The sequence below is a fragment of the Chlamydomonas reinhardtii genome, chromosome 13 (genome assembly GCF_000002595.2).
Source record: "Chlamydomonas reinhardtii strain CC-503 cw92 mt+ chromosome 13, whole genome shotgun sequence".
Classification (NCBI taxonomy): Eukaryota; Viridiplantae; Chlorophyta; class Chlorophyceae; order Chlamydomonadales; family Chlamydomonadaceae; genus Chlamydomonas; species Chlamydomonas reinhardtii.
In genome coordinates this window covers 1,946,307-1,966,786 of record NC_057016.1, presented here as the reverse complement: position 1 = coordinate 1,966,786, position 20,480 = coordinate 1,946,307, and the positions used below count along the sequence as shown (strand labels likewise).

The following is a 20,480-nucleotide window of genomic DNA, read 5'->3' as shown; positions in this document are numbered from 1 at the left end:
GGCTGTCGTCCCACATGTAACCTCTATCAGCAACGATCGCGCTGGCTGTCTCATAGAGTTTGCTGACGCGCAATCCTTCCGCTCCGGGCCCCCGGCCCGGTGATAGCACCACGCAGACGCTGTGCGACGCCACACCACGCCCTCACCCTTCGCCCTCTGCTGTGGTACGACCCACGGTACGGCCTGTGCCGACGGCCCCTGTGGCCCGCATGTTGCATGCCCATATCCTCCCGGAACCTGCTCAGTTTCACCGGATCACAAGCAACACCGCAAGAGGCCCCTGGCTGCATCCTGAACCTTGTCCTGAGCGAGCCTTGTCCTGAGCGCGGCCGCGCCAGTGGTGGGCAGCCGCCGACGGCCACTTGCCAGCTTGTTAATCTAGACAAGCAAGGCGCCCGCTTGCCCTCACAGATATTGGCCAAACTGTATGCGTCTGTTCTCTTGAAGCGTCTTGTGACTGTCTGTGAGAAGCAAGGCTTGAGGCACCCTGCACAAGCTGGTTTTAGGAACGGTTTTGGTACTGCTCACCACCTGTTCGTTAAACGCGTATTGACTGAAAAGCATGGCAATCGAGCCAGCCTTCCTCCACTGATTATCGTGCAGATTGATTTCGAGAAAGCCTTTGATAAGGTACCAAGGGAAGCGCTATGGGCTAGGTTGCAGGAGCGGGGCATCACAGGGCGTATGCTGAGTGCAATTCAACGCGCGTACAACAAGGTTGAGATGAAGGTGAAGGTAGACGGCAAGATAGGAGAGCCCTTCCCCTCTCTACTAGGTGTGAAGCAGGGCGACCCGCTTAGCACTGAGTTGTTTGGGCTGTTTATTGAGACACTAGGTGATCTTATCGACGCGCATGATGCAGATGACGGCCCTAGTGGATCCAAGCACGGAAGGGACTCACCTACGCTTGACAACGAGCGCATTTCTCTCTTGCTTTATGCGGATGATGTTAGCTTACTAGCCACCTCCTTTGAACGGATGCGTGAGCTACTTGGGTATGTGGACACTTTCTGTGCGTGTTTTGGTATGCGCGCTAACGTGAAGAAGTGTGAACGGCTTGTTTTTGCCAGCAGTCAGGAAGTTGCTACCAGGGTAGCAGCCAAATGCGACAGGTTACGGCTGCAAGGCCAAAGCATTCCCGCGGTTGATAGAGCCCGCTACTTAGGCTTGGTGTATGGGCCGGGAGCCCCTTTCTCAGCCTGCAGGGGTGCCCTGAATGACGCTGCTCGTGGAGCGGCTTTCAGTCTACTTGCACGTACGCAGAAGCGTAACCTTTTGGCGGCGGACATTAGGATGCGTCTATTTGACTCTCAAGTCAGAGCTATTGCCACTTATGGCTGTGAAGCGTGGGGCCCCGACATGATAGTTGACGCGCTGAATGGAGGGCCGCAAGGCAACAGGGGACATGACAGGAACAACTTAGCGGAAGGCCTGTTTGAGGCTGCTTTGAAGGATGAGACCGTGAAACTCCAAACTAACTTTATGAGGCAGTGTACTGGTGCAGCACGGCCCGCCAATCGGCTCCTTTATGCAGAATTAGGTCGGCTACCGTTGCAGTACCATGTCTTTAAGATGCTTATTGGTTTCTATAACCGCATTCGCAAACAGAAGCACACTTACTGTTACCGTGCCCTGACTGAGGAGCTAGTTGAGGCAGTTGATGCCAAGAGTCGCCCACAGGGCCAGCCCGCTGATTGCAGGTTAAGCTGGGGCCAATCATTTCTGCGGATAATTGAGCATTTTGCCGATGTGTGGAAGGGTATGCCGGATACTACACGACGTAGTAGCGTGAGAGCGCGGGTTGATTGGCTACTCTCCAACCCATTGGACGAAGCTGATCTTGCTGGAGCTTTCCGTGAGCGCATGATGGACGGTTGGACGCACGAACGGCTACAGTGCATACCAGATTCTTTCCCATCTGATTCTAAACAACCAGGTATGCACATGGCCAAGTACAAGCACTGGATGGGGCTCAGCTTTGAGCGCCGCGCACCCTGCATGCACCCACCCCACGCGCAGTGTATCATTCCGTATGAGGCTCACAGAGGCTTGATGAGATTCCGTATGTGTTGCTGGCCTCTATCTGCAAATAGGAACCAGCATTTGCCGAGAAGTGAGAGGCGCTGTTACTGCTGCAATCATGGAGTTGAGGATGAACGGCACGTACTCCTTGAGTGTGAGGCTTACGCTGACATAAGAGAAAGTTACGGACTTGCGGGCAATATGCAACAGATCATGAATGCTTCGGATCAAACCGTGCTAGCATGCTGTCTTAGTGATATCTGGGCTAGACGTAACAAGCTTCTGAGGTTGAGAGATTCTGCCTTGCGTGTGCATGAAGCTCACAACATTGCTAACAGGAGAGACGAGGAGCCCTTGCGGCTCGGTTAGTCTCGTTACAGGTTCAGGAATGCACACTTCCAACCCTGTAACACATCATCATCATCATCATCACGTGATGCTGCTGTCAACCGCAGTGTCTACAGTGTCTATGGCAGTCCGCGGCGGGGTTGCCCACTTCCACCTTCCAAGCTGGCGGTAGCAGGCCCTGCCACGGCCCATCTCCCTGCCCTGCCCCTGCCACACAATCTCAGACCAAATGGCCGCAAACCGCAGTCTGCACGCTGTGCAAACAGTGGGTGAACGCGTGACGTGAACGGTTACTAGTTTGACACACCCGGTTCCTGCCAGGTTGCTTGGGAGCCAGCTCCGCTGGTCACATTGTAACAATCACTTTTAAAACACGAAGCAACCAACGGGTTAACGGGTCGCAAATGATCACACGCGCCCTGCTCACAAACATATGAGCGCATTTTGCTATGCAGGAGTCAAAGCACCCTTTCACCAGTGACCAGCACACGGCACCCGCGCAAAGTGTGCACACGCAGACCACACGCAAAGTGTGCATGGCCTCCACGCTGGATGCAGGGACTCTGCGGGTGTTATGATCCTGGCCGCGCATTCGAAGGCCAAGGTGGACTGGACCGCGGCCGAAAAACACCTGCGGCCGCAGTTCCCGGATATCCCCGTCGGTGCCTTCAAGCCCGGCGGTGCCGGCAGGACAAAGTATTCTAAGTGGAAGAGGTTGCAGGGGATCACGTGAAAGAGGTTGGTGGGGGCGTAGTGCATGTTCAATTAACTACGATTCGTACTGTGTTTGTGTGTGTGCAAGTTGCCACGGCTTAGCTGGTGAGAGGCCTTGGAGAGGGGCCGCGAAGCAAGGCCGCAAATCAAGGCCAGCTCTCCCGCCACAACTTATCAGCCACTGGACCCAACTTGACAAGATATTTGGTCGGCCCCTGTGAGCGACAAGTGGTTGAGCCCACGTATCTTATCTGAGGCCGCAAGCGTCTACCTCATCTCCCGCACGACATAGCCGGGTTGGTTCGTACAGGCACGGCCCTCCATGCGTCCAGCCACGTCCCGCTGTCAATGGGAATAGCAAATACCGGTATTAATACGATTATGAGTTCTGGACCGAAACTTGAAAACGTGTGTTGGAAACCTTGACCACTACCGCCGCCTTGCGGTCCCAACATGGCACAAAGCGCCTGGGGTCCGGTAGCAGAAAACAAGAGGCTTGCCACGGCATGGGGCCGAACATATTACTATGCCCAGGCTTGCCTAAATCACAACAACCAAGCAGTTATCATGAATGCACCCGAGCTCTGCCAATCTTACTAAGTGCAGTCCTGCTCACAAACAGACATGCTCACAGAGCCGCAACGCCGCAGTACACACACGCCGTCTGCCGTATATACCGGTACATGGTTGCTCACGAAGTCCGCCAGCACCTGCCCTGAGCATTGGCATATAGCACCGCGTCAAGGCGACCACTTAACTGTGCACTGCAAACATGTTCTTAGTGCTGCCCGCCGCCTGCCCGCACGCAAGCCTGCAAACATAGACTCCGCCCTCCTCATGATAGCACTCCCAGCAAGACTCGCTTGCAGACGGTGCTCCATCTGCAAACAAGTAAGTGCGTTTCACCATCACTCTCCTGCTACAGCGACAGTCCAAACCTGGCCAAAACCTTACGCATGACCCCTGCCAGTCAGGGCCCCACGCTTATCCGCCGCTGCTCGCCAAGCCTCTAGATCACAGGCGTACGTCAAGCCACGTCGGGAAGCTGGCGCGAGCCGGTCCGCTGCATGCCCTGCTGCCCCTGCTGCAGGCGCTGCTGCTGCTGCTGTTGCTGCTGTTGCACGCGCTGCTGCTTCTGGTGCTGCTGCTGCAGGCGCTGGCGCTCCCGCTGCTCCTGCCATTCCTTGATAGCACTGCGCAGGGCCAGGTTAGGCACTAGCGCCGTGTTGGGCAGCGGCTCGTTGGTCATGGGGCTGCGCGGGCCGCTGCTGCCCGGCCAACAGGCGCCGGCGCCCAGCCCCTGGCGCACCCACTTCTCAATCATCCCGCGCTCGTAAGTGTGGCCGTCAGCCGCCACCACCGGGTCTGACATCACGTCCTGCCAGCAATTACCGTGTGCGTTGGGTTTTATTAACCGTGTGCCTGATGACAAGACACAGGACCAACAGGACCGAAACCATAACAGAGCAGACCGGGGTGTGTGCCTATCTTCTTTCAACTGTTGGAAAGAGGTAAGACCCAAGGCCTTAGGCAAGCGCTACAAGATAGCTACTCACACGGGACTTCTCCTCACCTGGGTGATGGGGCATACGAAGGCGGGCGGCGGCTCAGCAGCACCGCCCTCAGGGAGGCCGGGGCTGGGAGCCGCAGCTGCGGCCCGTGCGCTGGCCTTTGTGGCAATAAACTTGATGAGGCATTCATCGGCGGCGCGCATCAACTTCACCACGTTGCCTGTGGACCAACCACAGAGATTTCCGTGAGGCCGCGTGAATGAACGCGTGTAACATATGCCACCATGAACTCCCACGGAAGCCAACTGCAAGCATGAAGCATGGTCATGACACCTGGGACAGGGTCCAGCTGCGGCACCAGCGCGCACACGCGCCTGGATGCCCCACGACATGCCTTCGGGGCACGCATGCATGTGACACGGCCACTGCACGCACCACAGATGGGGTAGTTGGCGGCCTCTGCCGACCCCGGCTCCACCCTGCAGCGCTTGTAGACCTCCACAAGCAGGCGGCGGGAGCGACGGCTGTTGGCGGCGACGTCACCACTAGCCCGCTGGGCAATCTTCTCCAACCTGTCCATCTCAGAGAGCACCTGGGCCTGCTGGCCCTGCAGCTTGCCCACCTGCGTGCGTGCCGTGCGTACGTGCGCACCTTGTGCACGTCACAAATGCAAAGCAAGCCGCCATACACTGCCCGAAGGCCCGGCTCAGCAGCGCCGCTGCCACCGTATGTGCGCAGCTAATGCCTGACGGCCGAAGCATTCTACTAGACGGCAGGCGGCTTACTTTGGAACTCACCCTAAACCAGTATTCCGCCAAAAGGGTCCGGCTGTCAGACTCGGACGCTACCGGCACGCCCGCAGACGCCAGGCGTGGGCTGTTGCCGACAGCGCCGGTTCCGGCGCTGCTACCTGTGCCGTCGACGACACCATTGCTGCTAGCAGGGGTTCTCGGGATGCCAGTGTCAGAGCCGACGCCGCTGCCGCTGGCTGCGCTGCCGCCGGCTGCCACCAGCAGGGGCAGCTGCCCACTCTGCAGGGGGACGCTAGCCTGCTGGACAGGGGTCAGCGCTCCCGCAGACAGTGCGGATGAGAGGGCAAGGGCCGCGGTCGGCTGCGGTTGCAGCGGCTGGGAGCTGACGGCCGCGTGCGCCATCGCCGCGTCGGGCTGGAGCTGTGGCAGCGAAGCCATGTCACCTTCAGAGGTTAGGGCGAGGCTGCGGTGAGAAGATCCATAAAATATTACGTGACCACACGCGGCTCGGTATGCAACAGACAGCAGGTCGGCGTCGGAGGGCCGCACATGCAATTTGGCGGCAGAAAGACCAAGTTTCCCATTCACGTACCTGGTATTTTCCTACCAAGCTCAGCTTACAGAGCGCACTTGGCTGGTCGTTTGCTGTCTGCAGCGCCCCAACCTTTCGATGCCGAGATTCAGCAAAGCAGATGCTGCCCGCTCTTCTCTTTAACAATATTTTAGCTGTGCTGATACCAGCTAGACTCCAAAAAGTCGCGGCGCAACCAACATTTGCTGCATAGAGCAGCGCCAGCGGTCCCAACCTGGTCCGAACTCTGGACAAAGTCAACAGCCCGCTAAAGCAGGCTGAACCACACAGAGCTAGAGCAAATGTGCTGTGCAGTTTTCAGTAAAGACGGTATGATAATCACCCCACCCCCGGCCCATGTTCAACCTGCAACCTGCAACCCCCAACCGGAAGGCCCCAACCCAAGGCCCCAACCCAAGCACCCGCAAGCACCCAACTGCATCCAACGCCCATGCCCGCCGCAAGAGAGGTGTACTTCGGACCCAGGCACCCAGCCGCTGACCCCGGACGCTGCGGCATTGCATTTGCTGATTACAACTGTGCATTTTACCTCGCTCCACGGTCGAAGAGCCCATTGAAGCACTGTGCAGAAGTTGGCATTCCCCATCCCCAGGGATGCCAGGAAATGACGTACCCCCGAGTGCAACGACTCATCCCGGAATGAGTGAGCGACAGTTGCTGGTTGCAGCTGTGCAGTTGTGCCTCGCTTCATTCTTCACGAGCCCAGGCGAGCAACCACGACCCACCTAACGCCGACCCCACGGGGTTGAGCACCTCACAGCCGTATGCCGGTGCTAGCCAAGTTAGCACAGAAGTGCCATTGTGCCATCGCGCCCAGCCGACACACAGCAACGTAGGCATGCTTGTAGGAAGACTCAAGCCCGTGCAGACAACCTTCACCAGGCCCTACCGCAGTTGCTCACCCCTCATCCTGACCAGTCCTCATCGTCGTCGTCATCCGGCTCACTTGACGGCTCCTCCTCTTCCTCCTCGCTCTCCTCCGCGGCCTTACGCTTCCGCGCCTTGCCCTTGCCGGCGCTGCCGCCCGCCGCCACCTTGCCGCCGCCGCGGGCCCCGCCGCCGCGGCTGCGCTTTGCGGCCGCCGCCGGCGGCGGCTTGCGTTCCTTGGCCGAGGGTCCTGCCTCCTCCTCGTCCTCCTCCTCGGAGACTGCCTCATCATCGTCGTCGTCATCATCTCCATCGCTGTTGCTACCGACCACCTTCTTCTTGTTGCCGCCACCGCCGCTGCGCGGCTTTCTAGCGGCTGCTGCGCCCGCGCGGCCGCCGCCTGGTATGTGAGGGAACGGGGTTCCGGGTTTAGGGGCGAAGGGTTGGGACCGTATGAGGCAGCGTGAGGCTGGGAAAGGCAGGTGCTGGCGCAGGAGTTTGCCACACTGCCATCAAGGTTGCACGCGGCCGGTCCCGCTGGGCATGGCGTTCCCTGGATCGCGAACTTCTTGCGGCGAGGCTACCATGCAAGGATCCTCAAAGAGAGGCCTGGAGGAGCACCATGCATTCCCGAAACACGTGTACTACGCGTTCACGCACCTCGGCCGCCACCGCGCCCCGCCGCCGTGCCGCCGCCTCGGCTGCGCGCGCCGGCGCCTGCCGCTGGCTTCCGCTTGGGAGCGGACTTTGTCCCCTCTTCCTCTTCCTCGTCACCGTCGCCCCCGTCGGCCTCCTCCACCCCGTCTTCGCTGCTGTCGCCGTCACCCTCTCCGTCCTCCTCCTCCTCCTCCTCCTCCTCCTCGCCGTCATCATCATCGCCCTCCTGCACTTGCGGTGCGCCGAGGGCCACACAGACAGCACGCGTGCCACTCAGATTCCACGTGCGGTTCAATGGCAGTGCCTCCAGTCGACATGACACGATACTCGCATGTTCGGAGCAGCACGCCACATACCTCGTCACCCTCCTCCTCGGCTTCCTGATCGTCCTCGTCCTCGTCCTCCTCTTCCTCCTCTTCTTCTTGTTCATCATCGTCGTCGTCATCGTCGTCGTCGTCGAGCACAATCACCGGTGCCTTCTTAGCCGCGGGCTTGCGAGCTGCTGGCCGCTGTGAGCCGCCCGCAGCCCCATTCTCCTCCTCGTCATCGTCAACGGTTATAACCGGGCCGGCCTTCTTGCCCGCGGCCGTCCCCGGCGTCTTGCGGCCAGAGGCGGGCTGCTGCCTACAGCAACATCCATGTGTTGCAGCAGTGGGCAGGGGTGTCAGGGGCTGGCCGTGAAGGGGCGCAGCGCATGGAGCTGCCGCAAGACACGGCCGCACGGGCGCAGGAGCCCGGTCCGCAACAGCAAGGCGCATGCCGTATGCACGTGGCGTGGCGCACATGTGTTATATCGCCAGGCACGGTATAAAAGTCAGATCAGATAGTTGTCAGATCACGCGACAGAGTGATTGATGTGTAGCGGCTCAGTAGAAGCCCGCTATACAACAACATGGGGCTGCATGTGTCCCTATGTCGTGGACAGGATTGGGCACGTTATGCCCAGCCACTCACCCCCGCGGCGTGGCGGCGGCCTTGGTCTTGGCAGCGGGCGTGGCGCGCTTCTGCAGCCGCCGCGGGAAGTTTGCAAGAATTATTGCAGTTAGTGGAGAGTAAGGAGATGGCACGAATCCCGCGTCACCTATCGCGACACGACACATTGCTCCACCCCTCCCCCCATGTCTTCCTAGCACTGCGTTCTTTAGGTGTGTGCAGTGTTGCGTGGGGGCCGGTGGGGACCATAGCTCCCGTTATTACCCAGCAGCCACCGCTTCCAATTTCCTGCCCCTGTGCCCACCTTTGCAGCCTTGTTGCGCCCGCGCTCCTCGCTGTCCTCCTCCTCCTCCGCCTCCTCCGCCTCCTCGCCATCGCCCTCCTCGCCGCTGTCCTTGCAGCCGCCGCCTCCCTCCTCATCATCGCTCAGCTCCTTGTAGCTGCGCTTCAGGGCGGACGTGCGCGCCGCGCGACGCGGTGCCGTGCCGGCTCCGCCGCCGCCGGCGCCGCCGCCACCCGCCCCGACCTCCAGCGGCGTGGACGCGGCTGCAGCGCCGCCGCCGCGGCGCCGCTGCGAGCCCAGCATGACCACATCGCCGTCGCCGTCCTCGCCGTCGTCCTCTGCTATTGCGCCCATGCCGTCTTCGTCGTCTTCGTCGTCGCTGGGGGAGTCGCGGTAGGCGCGGCGGGCGGCGGTGCGGCGCGGCCTCTGGGAGGATGGCGGCGCCGCGTCGTCGGCCTGGCCAGCAAAGAGGGAGGGCAGAGGTGCTGGGCTTAGGAAACCAGGTAATCGTAGCTCAGGATAGCATTTACCGAAACCGAAGGGCGGGCGTGAGGCAGGGCGCGAGGAGGCGAATGAGCTAGTGCGGGGTGCCTTGCCCTGAGCTATGCGGCACGCGCCGGGACAGTGCGCGCGCAGGTTGCGCGCATTGAGCCCGACTGGCCTCACGCAGAACGCGCACACGATCACGTGTGCGCCCTGACACAGCGCGCACGACACACCCACGCACCCTCGCTTGTACGCCACGCACCCACACGCGCACACACATGCACCCAAGCGCCCACCTGTGTGCCGCCAGTGGGAAGCTGGCTCAGCGGCACCGCGCCGGCCGGGTCCTGCGACGCGGCGATGCTGCCACCCGCGGCGGACGGCTTGGGCGGCCCACCTGCCTCGCCTTCAACATTGATGTGTGCATGGGCGAGTGCGAGTCAGCATGGGTGAGCAATGAGCACATGGCCACAGCACCAAGCTGCTGAGAATAAAGCTTCACCGCGATAGAGGTGTCCCAGTTGCCCATGCAGTTCAAATACTCTTACGCCGTTTCTCCCGATACCATTAAGATTTGAGCTGTGTTTACGCGGGCTCCTGACAACACACGCAACACATGCCATACTATGCAGAATACACACGCGCTCACAAACCCTCTCCTCAACTCCTCCCCCACGCTCCTCCCCTGCTCACCCGGCTTGGCACAGGCGCCGTAGGCATAGTCATAGACCGTGTGTAGCGGCGCCGCCGCCCCACCTCCTGCGCTGCCGCCGGCTGCCGCCGCGCCGTCCGTGATGCCTGCCCCGGCCGCGCCGCCTGCGCCCTGCTCCGTCGCGGTGGTGAGGGAGGGCGGCATGGGCAGCTTGTGCTCTTCTGGGTTTTCCTCGGCGGTGCCAATCCACCAGGCTTCTGAGAAGACCAGCTGAGGGTGGGACAGAAGGGGAGGGCGGGCAGCGGAAGGGGAGCAAGTAGGCGCGTGGGTGGGAACAGGGCATCAGAGGGTCGCGACAGCTGCCCCGCGCGTGTTCACGGCAAGCGCCTGCAGCCCCCTGTCCGCTGTGTGCAGCACACTCACACATCGCACCTCCTCCCAGCGCGTTGCCTACCATCCACCATCCTCCCTGCCCAGCGTCCACCTTACCGGCATTTCTCTATCAGCCGTCGTTCTGTAGTCCCGATTCGCGTACCACTCCCACACCACTCCCGCACCACTCCCGCACCACTCCCGCACCACGCCCACACCACCCCGGCACCCGCCAACCCCCACCCCGTACACCACCCCGACCCCCAACGCCTCCACCCCGCGCTCCCCCCCCCGCACTCGCCATGCTCTCGAACACGTCCTCCGCCGCCGCCGCCTGCGTGCCCAGCTTGAGGGCCATGAAGCGCGCGCGCGGGAACACGTGGCTGCCCCACAGCTTGAGCCGCCCGCGGCCGCCTGGCGGGAAGCCCTCCAGGTACATGACCGGGTTGCGGCTGTCCAGCCGGGCCAGCGTGCCCTGCAGGGAGGCGGAGGAGGGGAGGGGAGGGGTCCGGGCATGACTGACTAGGGGAGGGGAGGGGAGGGGTCCGGGCATGACTGATTAGGGGAGGGGAGGGGAGGGGTCCGGGCATGACTGATTAGGTAAGGGGAGGCGGGAGTGCCGTGCTGTGGCAGCGAACTCAGCGCTGTGGCTGTGGTAAAAAGAATCGCAACGTGTGGGTACCGGATGATTTCATCGGGACGCCCTTGGGGTTGTGGCACACTCGGGCTGCCAATGCACCAGGCTGCGCCCGTGCCTCAAATGCTCCAGAATAACCCGGCCCCGATCCCTTCTCACCAACCGGCCGGCCACGGCAGGTGCCAGCATCACATTGATAACCACCAGGTACCTGTATGCAGCAATGTAACAGCAGCACCAGCAGAGCAAGGAGCATGGGCGGAAAGGCCCTGACATCCTACAACGACATTGTGAGGCTGCCCACGTAATTCAGAAGCAAAGAAAACCGGCAGCCAGAGCCCCGCCCTAGCCCGGACTGTAGAGGTTACCCACCGCGCACCTGTTCTTGCGGTTGGTACTCTTCTTAATAATGTCCTTGCCGTTGGCCTTAACCAAAGCTGCATGATGCGGCGTGCGGGGATCAACACAACGTGGGGCACACATCAGACATAGGTCGCGCATATCTGCATCAGTGCTTGCCGTAGACTACAACGTGCGCACGGCATACAGAGCTCTCGGGTTCTCTTTACCTCAAGCTACCTTCACCTAGCTGCTCCGCACCTCGGGACAGCGGCAATTGGGTGGTCACGCGCCCAATTTCATCAGCGAGAAGCTGCAAGAGGAAAGAAGTAATGAGGTGGCGGGCATAAGTTGGAGTGGCGATTGCGCTGGGAGGCTCGGCAGAGGTAAGACGGGCGGTAGGGTGGTCGCGGGCGTGGGGGCGGCAGGTCAAAACGTTCCCCCACGCTCACCCCCGTGTCTAGCGCGAGCTCCTTCAGCCGCTCGCTCTCCTTTCGCTGTGCCTCCTGCTCCAAGGTTGCCTGGTCCAGTACTTCTTCCTCAGGCTCCTTTTTGGCCTTCTTTGGAGCCATGTTAGCGACCTGATGAACTGGCGCTTCCGGATCGCCTTTGCTTTACAGTTACTTATTCATTATTGCTTTTAGTGCACCGAATTGCACGCTAGCCTCGTTGCACGGGGTGGGCTGTCAAACCCGCTCAAATTGATAATTTGGTATAGGTTTGCGTGCTGACCTCAGCAGGAGACGGCTTCTGTACTACGTTACATGTGCAGGGGTCAAGTGATTATCGCCAGGAAGCCATTATGGCAGGATCGGGTTCCACGCCGCGTGTCGAAGTGTTTCGCGGCCACCATGTGCGGCAATGGCAGCTGGGAACCCGGCTGCACCGAGGGTCTAACTATGGAGTAAGGGAGAGCCGTAGCTGCAATGCAGCTCCGCTCTTGTTGCAACTGTGGCAGCGGCACCCCCGTGGACCCTTGTCGCTAACAGCCTTCCGGCTGGGAGGCGGTAAGACGCTGTGCTATGTGATGGGACAAGTCAAGGGCCACAGCTGCGCTCGCGATAGGTCTGTGCGGTTGTGCTTAATCCTGTATCTGCAGTATCGCTACTTTGCACAGACGGGGTGCTGATGCCGCAGAGATTTTGGACGGGTTCAGACCGTGCGCCAAGCCACATGTACCGAGTCGTTGTTGGTGTTGGTTGGTGCTGCTGCTAGACGCTGCTAGGTTGCAGGGGGTGCGAAGGTTTGCGGCACTTGCGCTGCCAGCAATGTTTGGGCCTGACCAGGCCTGAGAGTCGCCTGGGTTTGGGCGGCGTACAGGGGCAAAATGCGTCGTCAGTTACACACGAAAACGAGCTCGTCTGCATGGCTCGCCTGTAGCTCTATTCGGCAACACGCATCCTGCTAGTCCCCGCAAATCCTGCCTCGGCACAGTACGCGCACCGAGCAGATTCCCGCTACAGTGTTGCAAGTGGATACAAATATGCAAACTTAGAACTTTAATCACTCCGTCTCCTCGTTGCCCTCCTCCTCTGCCTCAGGTGCGTCCTCGACGTCAGGCGCAGCCTCCTCCTCAGGCTGCTCGTAGGGCTGGTAGTTCTCGTCATGCACGCCGTTGTGGTAGTCGGTGAACGCGTCCACATCCCCGCCAAAGTGCGCCAGCTGCTCGCCGAGAGACAGATCGTCAAAGTCAGCCATTTCGTTGTGCCTTAAACGCTACTCTGTTGATTGTATACTACCAGCTGCTCTTCCATAAAAGCTGCACTGATCGCTTGTGAAACCCTAATCGCTGTTCTGGCGGTTGGCGCTATAGCCCCATCGCGGATCTCTGAAGCATCGCCTCAAGCACCACCGGCTCAGACAGGCTGGCGTGCCAGGTGGCTTTGTGTCCGGTTTTGCCGCACGACCATGGAGATGTGTCACAGCGCCGCATTCGTTGTGCATTGGGGCAGGCCCGAACCCGTACCGTCGCAGACCGTCGCAGCCCCTCCGCCGCAGCCGCCAACCGCCAGAACAGCGATTAGGGTTGTGCCTGGCGACGCCGCATCTCTGTAGGCAGATTGCATCGGGTACAAGAGGGACCTGCTGACGCAGTTCACGAGCCAGCCCTCGAGAACTGCGGCTGCGCCAGTCCGCGGCCGGCGGCCGGCGGCCTTCTGGCCGCAGCAGCTGCGCCGGTCATCTGGCAGCCTACGAGGGCGCTACAGACTCGCGGCAGGCCATGCATGATGGCAGCCGCGTGCGATCGAGACCGCCGTGGCAGGGGCCGCAGCGGCGGCGGGAGGCGCCGGCGGTGTTAGCGGCGGCGTGGCAGCGGCAGGCGACGGCAATGCAAAGGAGGAGCACGCATGAAGAGGAGGACGATGAAGCTGAATATACACTCTGGTGCGCTTACCGTATGATGTGTCCACAGCGTGGCGCCATGGATGTGTCTGGCACGTGCATCGGCAGCCGCACGGCCTGCTGGGAGGCCAAGCTGGTGTTCCTGCACTCACGCGTCGGATCCCATCTTGTGCGGTGGGTGGGCGTGTGGCCACTTCTTCCCCTGGCGCAACACGCTGGGGCACGCCGCGCGGCACGCCGACTACCTGGCGAGACTCAAGTGGCTGATAGCCGTAGAGGTCCCAGTCGAGGTGGTGACGGTCGTCTGCGCGGCGCTGGATGGCGGACACGCGGACGCGCTGGCCTTCCTGTGGGATGAGGCCGGCGTGCCGGTGCCCGCGCTCCTGATGGTGCAGCAGGGTGTCAGCGGCGAGCCCTGGGCCCTGACGCACGCTCGCGGTGCGGCTGCTGTTGGAGCGGCGCTTGCTGACCACGCCCGACGAGCTGACCGAACACTGCGTGATGTGTCGGCGCGGGGACGGAGGTGCCGGATACCTGCGTTGCGGGCCGCGGCGACAATCCGCAGTCGCTGCAGCTGCAGCAAAATCGCTGGGGTGCCGTAATTGGTTGGAGGCAGTAGCGGCGGCGGCGCGGCGCAGAGCCTGAAACGTGCGGTAAGCGGGGCTTGGATAGGTGCTTACGTGTACGGCCAAGCGGCGGAATGCGGTACACGTTTGCATCTGGGTGATGCCCGTAGGGTGCTGGTTGGGCTCGAGTACACGTTTTACAATCTGATGCAATGGCTGGGGCACAGCCGCACAGGTACTGGCGCTGAGGTGCTGAGGAGGGTGTGCGATGGGACAGGGTTAAGGCAGGTTGGCGAGGTGCTGAGGAGGGAGCAAGTCATGCGGAGTGCGGACTAGAGGGCGCTTTGTTGAAGGGTTGCTATTGAACGGTGCACGTCGTGTCACTTAGCGAACCGGGTACCGTGCACTGTCTGTACCGAGGTATGTGGACTGGGGATATGCAGCTGCGTGTCAATCGTGCATTGATCATCTCAGCTGTGACTATGTACCATATGGACCACAGAGAGAGTGTAGCTATCACCGGCAGAATTCTATCACGACTGTCCTGTCCGCGCGAGCAAATGCCGCAACGGAGCTGCTGGCTGGCCGCTGGCGGCGTACCGCGCTGAGACTTGGGCGCAGAGCCCTGCTGAGACTGCTATGGTGTTGCTGCTGTGCCCATGCCAGCGCCGCACACGCCACCGGGTCTCCCCAGCTACCAGTGCTAGCGTGGCTCGCAGCGCATACAAATCGTCGAGCCGGTATCCAACCATGTTGCGTTACATTGGTCCACCAAATGCCTGACCCGTCGGCAGGGCCGAATGGTGCCACATGCCGCATCCACTCATAGCACGCAAGCCCTCAACCATCATTCACTCGGCGCCATGCGTCCAACCTGACACCTGTCCTTCATCGCGCGCACACACAGCGCCTGCCATCGTGAGCCTGCTTCAAGCGCAGCATTCTCTCCACAACCCACTCGCCTTCCTCCTCACCACTCTGCCTCGCGCCCTCCCCTTCCACGCTTTCTTCACACCAGCTGGTCGCGCATGCCGGTCAGGTAGCCGTACGGCACGGACGTGTGGCGGTCGCTGATCACGCCCGGCGGCGGCGGCCTCATGTCGTTGTCCAGCATGTAGTGCAGCGCCAGGGTGGTGACGCCAGTGGCGCCGTCCGCAATGGGCGCGCCGTCCACCGAGGCCAGCGGCGCCACGGTGTAGGTAGTGCACACCAGGAACGCCTCCTTGGCAGCCTGGAGTGGAGCGGCAAGTACGGTGGGCAGGGTGGTGGGCGAGGAGCAGGAGGAAAGCAGCGCTGTCGCTAGGTCGTGCCGGTGTGCTGGCGAGGGCGGGTTGCAGCTTGTGCACCATGTCCCTTTCTATGTCCCACAGAAACCCCTTCCCCACCATGCACACACACCTGCAGCTCGCTGATGTGCAGCTTGCGCTGCTGCACCTCCCGCACGACCACGTCATCCGGGGAGCGGGCGCGCTCCTGTAGAGGGAGAGCAATGCCGGGAGGGAAACGGAAGAATATAAGTTCGGTATCCACAGGATGCGCGCTGCTGCCGTCGTGACGGCGGTTGACTCGATGGTGCCGTTGGTTACGTGCATGCGATGCATGAGCAGGCAGCCGATACGCCGTGGGTCAGAGTTGGAGTTTCTAATCACTGTGGATCAGGTGAAAGATGGTGAATTTGCTATGTTTTATATCGTCACTCCCGTGGCTTCGGTGCCCTTGCTCCATGTCGAGTGCGTATGCAACGGTGCTGTGCCTTGTCCGGCACGAGAGGAGGTCTGGTCAGGGGATAGATTATTGCTACAATCATGTTTCTTAATCATTTGAAAGATGGTGATTGGAATGTTTTTCATCACTCCAGGCCTCCTCTCTTGTATGCTCTCTTACGAATGCGGGGCATACATGCGCACACATCAGACCCTGCCGTAACAGAGCGCACTCGCATGCTCCAGCCCACGCCGGTCATGCAGCGTACCACCACCGGGGCACTCACCGCGGGGATCATCTCGAGGATACGTTCTAGCGTGATGCTGGGCGTCACGTGCGCGTTGGGCGGGTAGACGAGCACGTCGCTGTTGGTGAGGATGCAGACCGTGAAGCCGCTGCCGTGCTGCACAAAGCCCTCCTCGTCCGTGAATAGCGTCTGCAGTGGGGGAAAGGATGTGGCGGCGGCCAGGCGGGGTTGGGAATGGGATGTGTTCGGTACGTGGTGCACGTGGGTGGGTGCAGGCAGGTTGTGGGGTGAGGTGTTGAATGCGCAAAGGCAGACCTCGCGGCGTCTCATACGGTGTGCCGATTATGAACTGCGAGGATATGACTTGAGAGAGAGAGACTGGAGCCGTAGGTCAGAGTTGGAGTTTCTAATCACTGTGGATCAGGTGAAAGATGGTGAATTTGCTATGTTTTATATCGTCACTCCCACGGCACTCTCTCTCACAAATTGTTCATGCTCAAGAAGACCCCTCCCTGTCTAGCCAGACACCCCCATGCCTTACAACACCAGCTCCGCGACCGGCCCCTCCTAATCCCCACTCGCCTCCAGCGCCACCCTTCGTCCAGCCCAACCCATCCACCTATCAGCGCACCCCCCACCAATAACAACCCGCACTTACCGCCTTCATGCCCTCCTCGCCCGCAATGAGCTGCGTGACGCTGGTGAGCAGGTGCTGGTTGCCGGGCACGTTGGAGGTGAGGGTGGGTGTCACGGGCTGAGACACCAGCATGGCGGGCCAGGCCTCCATGCGGTCCATGTAGTAGGTGTCACCCAGGCACAGCGCGTAAAACGCCGGCTCCGCGCCCCCCGTCTCCACCGTGCTGAATCCGCCTCGCCCCGGGGTTGCCCAGAACCGCACCACGCCTGTGACCAGGGAGGCAGGGCGCGGGAGAGTTGGCAAGGCGGCGGGTGTGGTGCAAGCGCAGAGATACGCAAGTGCAGGTGCAAGGTTGGCTGGCCGGCTCCCTGCGCATGCATTTGAATTTTCCCATAGTGAATGCGCACGAGCTCACCGTTCACGCGCCCGCTGGCTGCCGCCACGTCCAGAAGGATACGTTTGAGCGACGCCTCCTCGAAGGGCAGCGCGATCCCGACCTGCTCACAAGACTCCTTTAACCGCTGTATGTGGCGGTCGAGCAGGTAGATGTGGCCCTCTCTGAGCACCACGACTTCTGAAACGCCGTGGCCTTTGCAGACCAGCTGGTCGTCGGGCGGCAGCATCATTAGCGCGGGGTCAGTGACGATACCGCCCATGTGGCTGCTGTAGAAGGAACCAAATTGCTCGCGAACATAAACAGGTAGTGTTCGCTGCAGGCGGTCAATCATCTGCGAGGCAGTCGGTGGCGGCGGTCAGCATGTGCACTCGAAATTGTGGTCCAGAACAGCAAAACGAACCAGAACAACTACGCACCTGAACTGCATCCAGCCGAGGCGTGGGTCGTGTCCGGCTGCCTGGCACCACGGAGGGCTTGTAGTCTTTCGGCACTGGAATTGGCTGCTTCTCGAGCTTGCCAATTTCCACGGGCATCGACGCCTGCATGCGCAGCCGCAGCACCCTGGCAGGAGGCATGCGCCATCCTCGTTGCCCTAGTCTAGAGGTCGCGGCGCCCTGGCAGTGCGAGCTGCAGGACGCCTCCATGGTCGCGAGGTGCACCGGCCGCCGACTAACCAGTCGCGTCAACCAAGAGGTGTGGGCTGGCTTGCCTCCTGAGCGTTTCGAGGACTGGTATTGTCTAAGCAGATGTAAGTACAAAGCATTTACATAGTTCAAGCTTGCAGCCAAGTGGGTTTACATGCACCACCCGGCCCATGCGCCCCATGCCAATGCAGCCTTGAATCCCCTGTCCGCACTGCTCCCGCCGTCGCGCGCGTTCCATCCATCGTCGCGCGCGTTCCATCCATCCCACAATGGCATGGCCTCTTGCATGCAGGCACTATCCTTAAGCCATCCCCGCGCGCTGCTGCTTAAACTTGGACATGCGCTTGGGCGGCGCCGGCTCCTCTGGAGGAACGCCGAAGTTGGCCCCGCCCTTACGTGCGGGTGCCAACACCACCACTCCCTCCTGACCCTCCAACCCATCACCACCCGAAAGCCCCGCGCCAACAGTGCCCACGCTCCCACTATCCCGCTCCACCACCTGCCCCGAGAAAGCCTGCTCGCGCGCCCTCGCCATGGCCATAGCCGCGTCACAGTGGCTTTCCTCGACAACCGCCGCCGCCACTCCCGGCCCGCCACGCCCCCGGCCCGCTACCGGGCCCCAGAACTCCTCAGCTGACGAGTGTTGCTGCTCCTGCTGCTGCTGCTGCACAGTGGCTGTGGCCGTGCCTTGCTTCAGCGCCGGGCGCAGGCCGCCCGCAGCCGCCTGTTCTCCGCCGCCATTGCTGCTGCTCCTTGCCGAGGCGCCCTCTGAGGGGCTGCCGCTACGCCTGGCAAAGGGCCCGGCCGCCAGCAGTCCTGCGTCGCCACCGCCTTCCTGCCCCGGCGCCGATCCGTCGGCAAACGACACCCGCCGCCGCCGCCGCGCCTCTCCAGCCGACGGCGAACTGCTGCCGCTGCCGCCACTGCCCACCCCTGCTTCCGCTGCCGTTGCAGATGCCAGAGTTGCGGCTTCCGCCTTTGCTGCAGCCACCGCCGTTGGCGCAGGCGCCGCAGTGCCGTTTGCCTTGACCTTCCCACCACCGCCACCGCCACCGAGCAGGAAGCCCTTGCGCAGCGGCGCGGCGCCACTCCTGCCTTTTGCCGCGGAGGCCGCTGACTTGCCCGCCGCACCCGCCCTATTCGCGGCTGCTTGGGGACCCGGTGCTCCTGAGCCAGGGACCGAGGCTCCCGCTTGTGCAGGGCTCGACAGCATTGCACCACCGGGCCTGGGGGTTGAGGCAACAGCAGTGGCTGCTACAGCCGCCGGCAGCCCCGCTGCTGCCCTTGCTCCTGGCTTCGCCGTCCCTGCGCCGCCTATCCCTGCGCCCTCCGTTGGCTGGCCTGCGCCTGCCCGCCCCGTCGCAGCCGCCGCATGCTTTCCTTCCCCGTTGTCTCCATCCGTCTTCTGCTGCTGCTGCTGCTGCTGCTGCTGCTGCTCGTCCTCATCGTTCGCCTCCTCCTCTTCCTCGCCCCCGCTGCCCGCCTCCGCCTCCATCCTCTCCAACTCGGCCAACCGCGCGAAGATGCGAGCCTCCTCCTCGTCGTCCGCGCCCGCAGCCGCACCCGCCGCTGCCCCGCCCCTGCCGCTGCCCGCCGCCTTGTCTCCACTGCTGCTGCTCCCTGTCCGCTCCTGCACCTGCTCCTGCGCCTGAGCCGCCCTGCTGCCGGCCTTGGCGGCGGCCGCGTCCTGTAGCAGCTGCTCCGCCTCGTCCCAGTCCTGGCGAATCTCCATAAACCCCTCCCCGGACTCGGTTGTGAGTGACATGCGCAGGTCCTGCATCCTGCGCGTGTGTGTGGTAATCGCAGAGGTAATGGTGAGGGTGGTGGTGAGGTTGTTTACACCATACGCAGCCCATCCACCCCACACATCAGGCCCTAACATCCCCGCCCGGAACCAGGGTCCAGCTCCCGGTTCCCGCAGGCCCGCACCTGGCTTCCAGCTCCCGCAGCTGCAGCCGCGCGCGCGCCAGTGCCGCCGCCGCGCGTTCCTGTCTGCGACCCAGCAGCTCCGCCGCCTGCTTGGCGCTGGCCTCCAGCTGCAGCTCGCAGCCCAGCCCCACCAGGAACTCGTTGGTGTGCACCAGCTCGCCGGGGAAGAAGGCGTGCTTGCCGAAGGGCACCATGGCCCTGTGTCGGACCTGTGCAGGTCGATTGGTTGGGAGAAGGAGTGGAGAGGGGGACAGCTAGGCGTCGGGTATCGGGTGTAGGTGCGTGCTCGAGTTGCACGGCGGAAAATCCCTGCCTGTCCGCCCGCCGCGCGGACCTGCTGGCTGTGCCTCCTTTCCCCGCCCGGGTCCTCCACACTCTGCGAAATGCGCATCCCGCGGGCGCACCTTGTCCGGCAGTCGCCCAAGCAGCTCCCGCACTCGCGCCACCTCGTCCACGCTGGCCTGCAGGGCCGCCACGTACTGGGCCTGCCGCTGGTGTGCGACGCCCATCGCTTCCAGGTAGGCCTCTAGCCCCAGCTCGGCTGGATTTGCCATGGCTGCGCCGCTGAAAGCCTATACCAACGTATGCGTTTGCAGGAGCAGCAGGGCAAGTATGTCGCGCGCGCCCAGTGCGCGTGCTGCGATGGACTCTGTGCGGCGCAGATGGAACGTCGCAAGGCAGAGACGCGTTCAAGTGAGGTGCCCAAACCCGATATGTTTGTATGCGCAACCCGTAGTACTAATTTGCATAGCGTTTGGGAATGAGTAGTGATTCCGCGTGGAATGGAAGCTTGTCCGCTTGAACTGCACGCGGAAAGCCCAACCTTGTTTATTAACAGAATTATGTTA

At 61.8% G+C, this 20,480-nt stretch overlaps 6 protein-coding genes across 7 annotated transcripts; 1 reads left to right on the top strand and 5 right to left on the bottom strand.

Annotated features, from left to right (window-relative positions):
- Positions 1-2,384: 2,384 nt before the first annotated feature.
- On the bottom strand, positions 2,385-6,199 carry CHLRE_13g576550v5 (uncharacterized protein). Of its 2 annotated transcripts, none has more exons than XM_043069467.1 (5): positions 5,940-6,199; positions 5,393-5,810; positions 5,031-5,217; positions 4,658-4,815; positions 2,385-4,462 (listed from the first exon to the last, which is right to left on the bottom strand). In XM_043069467.1, the coding sequence occupies exons 2-5, from the start codon at positions 5,783-5,785 to the stop codon at positions 4,112-4,114; spliced, it is 1,089 nt and encodes a 362-aa protein (XP_042917441.1). In that variant the 5' UTR covers positions 5,786-5,810; positions 5,940-6,199; the 3' UTR covers positions 2,385-4,111. The 2 variants fall into 2 exon arrangements, with proteins under 2 accessions (XP_042917441.1, XP_042917442.1); XM_043069466.1 differs by having other exon boundaries at positions 5,393-5,790.
- A 238-nt stretch (positions 6,200-6,437) lies between these two features.
- On the bottom strand, positions 6,438-12,309 carry CHLRE_13g576500v5 (uncharacterized protein). Its single transcript, XM_043069465.1, has 12 exons — positions 11,618-12,309; positions 11,427-11,478; positions 11,206-11,263; positions 10,986-11,037; positions 10,491-10,664; positions 9,859-10,087; positions 9,462-9,571; positions 8,701-9,135; positions 8,418-8,467; positions 7,820-8,087; positions 7,467-7,689; positions 6,438-7,206 (listed from the first exon to the last, which is right to left on the bottom strand). Exons 1-12 carry the CDS (start codon positions 11,735-11,737, stop codon positions 6,845-6,847), a joined length of 2,133 nt encoding a protein of 710 aa, XP_042917440.1. The 5' UTR covers positions 11,738-12,309; the 3' UTR covers positions 6,438-6,844.
- Positions 12,310-12,492: 183 nt separating this feature from the next.
- On the bottom strand, positions 12,493-12,979 carry CHLRE_13g576466v5 (uncharacterized protein). The gene has a single exon (XM_001693481.3). It carries the CDS (start codon positions 12,861-12,863, stop codon positions 12,669-12,671), a length of 195 nt encoding a protein of 64 aa, XP_001693533.1. The 5' UTR covers positions 12,864-12,979; the 3' UTR covers positions 12,493-12,668.
- Positions 12,980-13,559: 580 nt separating this feature from the next.
- Positions 13,560-14,605, top strand: CHLRE_13g576433v5 (uncharacterized protein). Its single transcript, XM_043069464.1, has 2 exons — positions 13,560-13,682; positions 13,762-14,605. The coding sequence occupies exons 1-2, from the start codon at positions 13,588-13,590 to the stop codon at positions 14,108-14,110; spliced, it is 444 nt and encodes a 147-aa protein (XP_042917439.1). The 5' UTR covers positions 13,560-13,587; the 3' UTR covers positions 14,111-14,605.
- Positions 14,606-14,820: 215 nt separating this feature from the next.
- CHLRE_13g576400v5 (uncharacterized protein) lies at positions 14,821-17,808 on the bottom strand. Its single transcript, XM_001693480.2, has 6 exons — positions 17,476-17,808; positions 17,078-17,390; positions 16,684-16,928; positions 16,065-16,214; positions 15,473-15,547; positions 14,821-15,305 (listed from the first exon to the last, which is right to left on the bottom strand). Exons 1-6 carry the CDS (start codon positions 17,701-17,703, stop codon positions 15,084-15,086), a joined length of 1,233 nt encoding a protein of 410 aa, XP_001693532.1. The 5' UTR covers positions 17,704-17,808; the 3' UTR covers positions 14,821-15,083.
- Positions 17,809-17,887: 79 nt separating this feature from the next.
- Positions 17,888-20,379, bottom strand: CHLRE_13g576350v5 (uncharacterized protein). The gene is made up of 3 exons (XM_043069463.1): positions 20,037-20,379; positions 19,633-19,841; positions 17,888-19,484 (listed from the first exon to the last, which is right to left on the bottom strand). The coding sequence occupies exons 1-3, from the start codon at positions 20,184-20,186 to the stop codon at positions 18,005-18,007; spliced, it is 1,839 nt and encodes a 612-aa protein (XP_042917438.1). The 5' UTR covers positions 20,187-20,379; the 3' UTR covers positions 17,888-18,004.
- Positions 20,380-20,480: the final 101 nt, after the last annotated feature.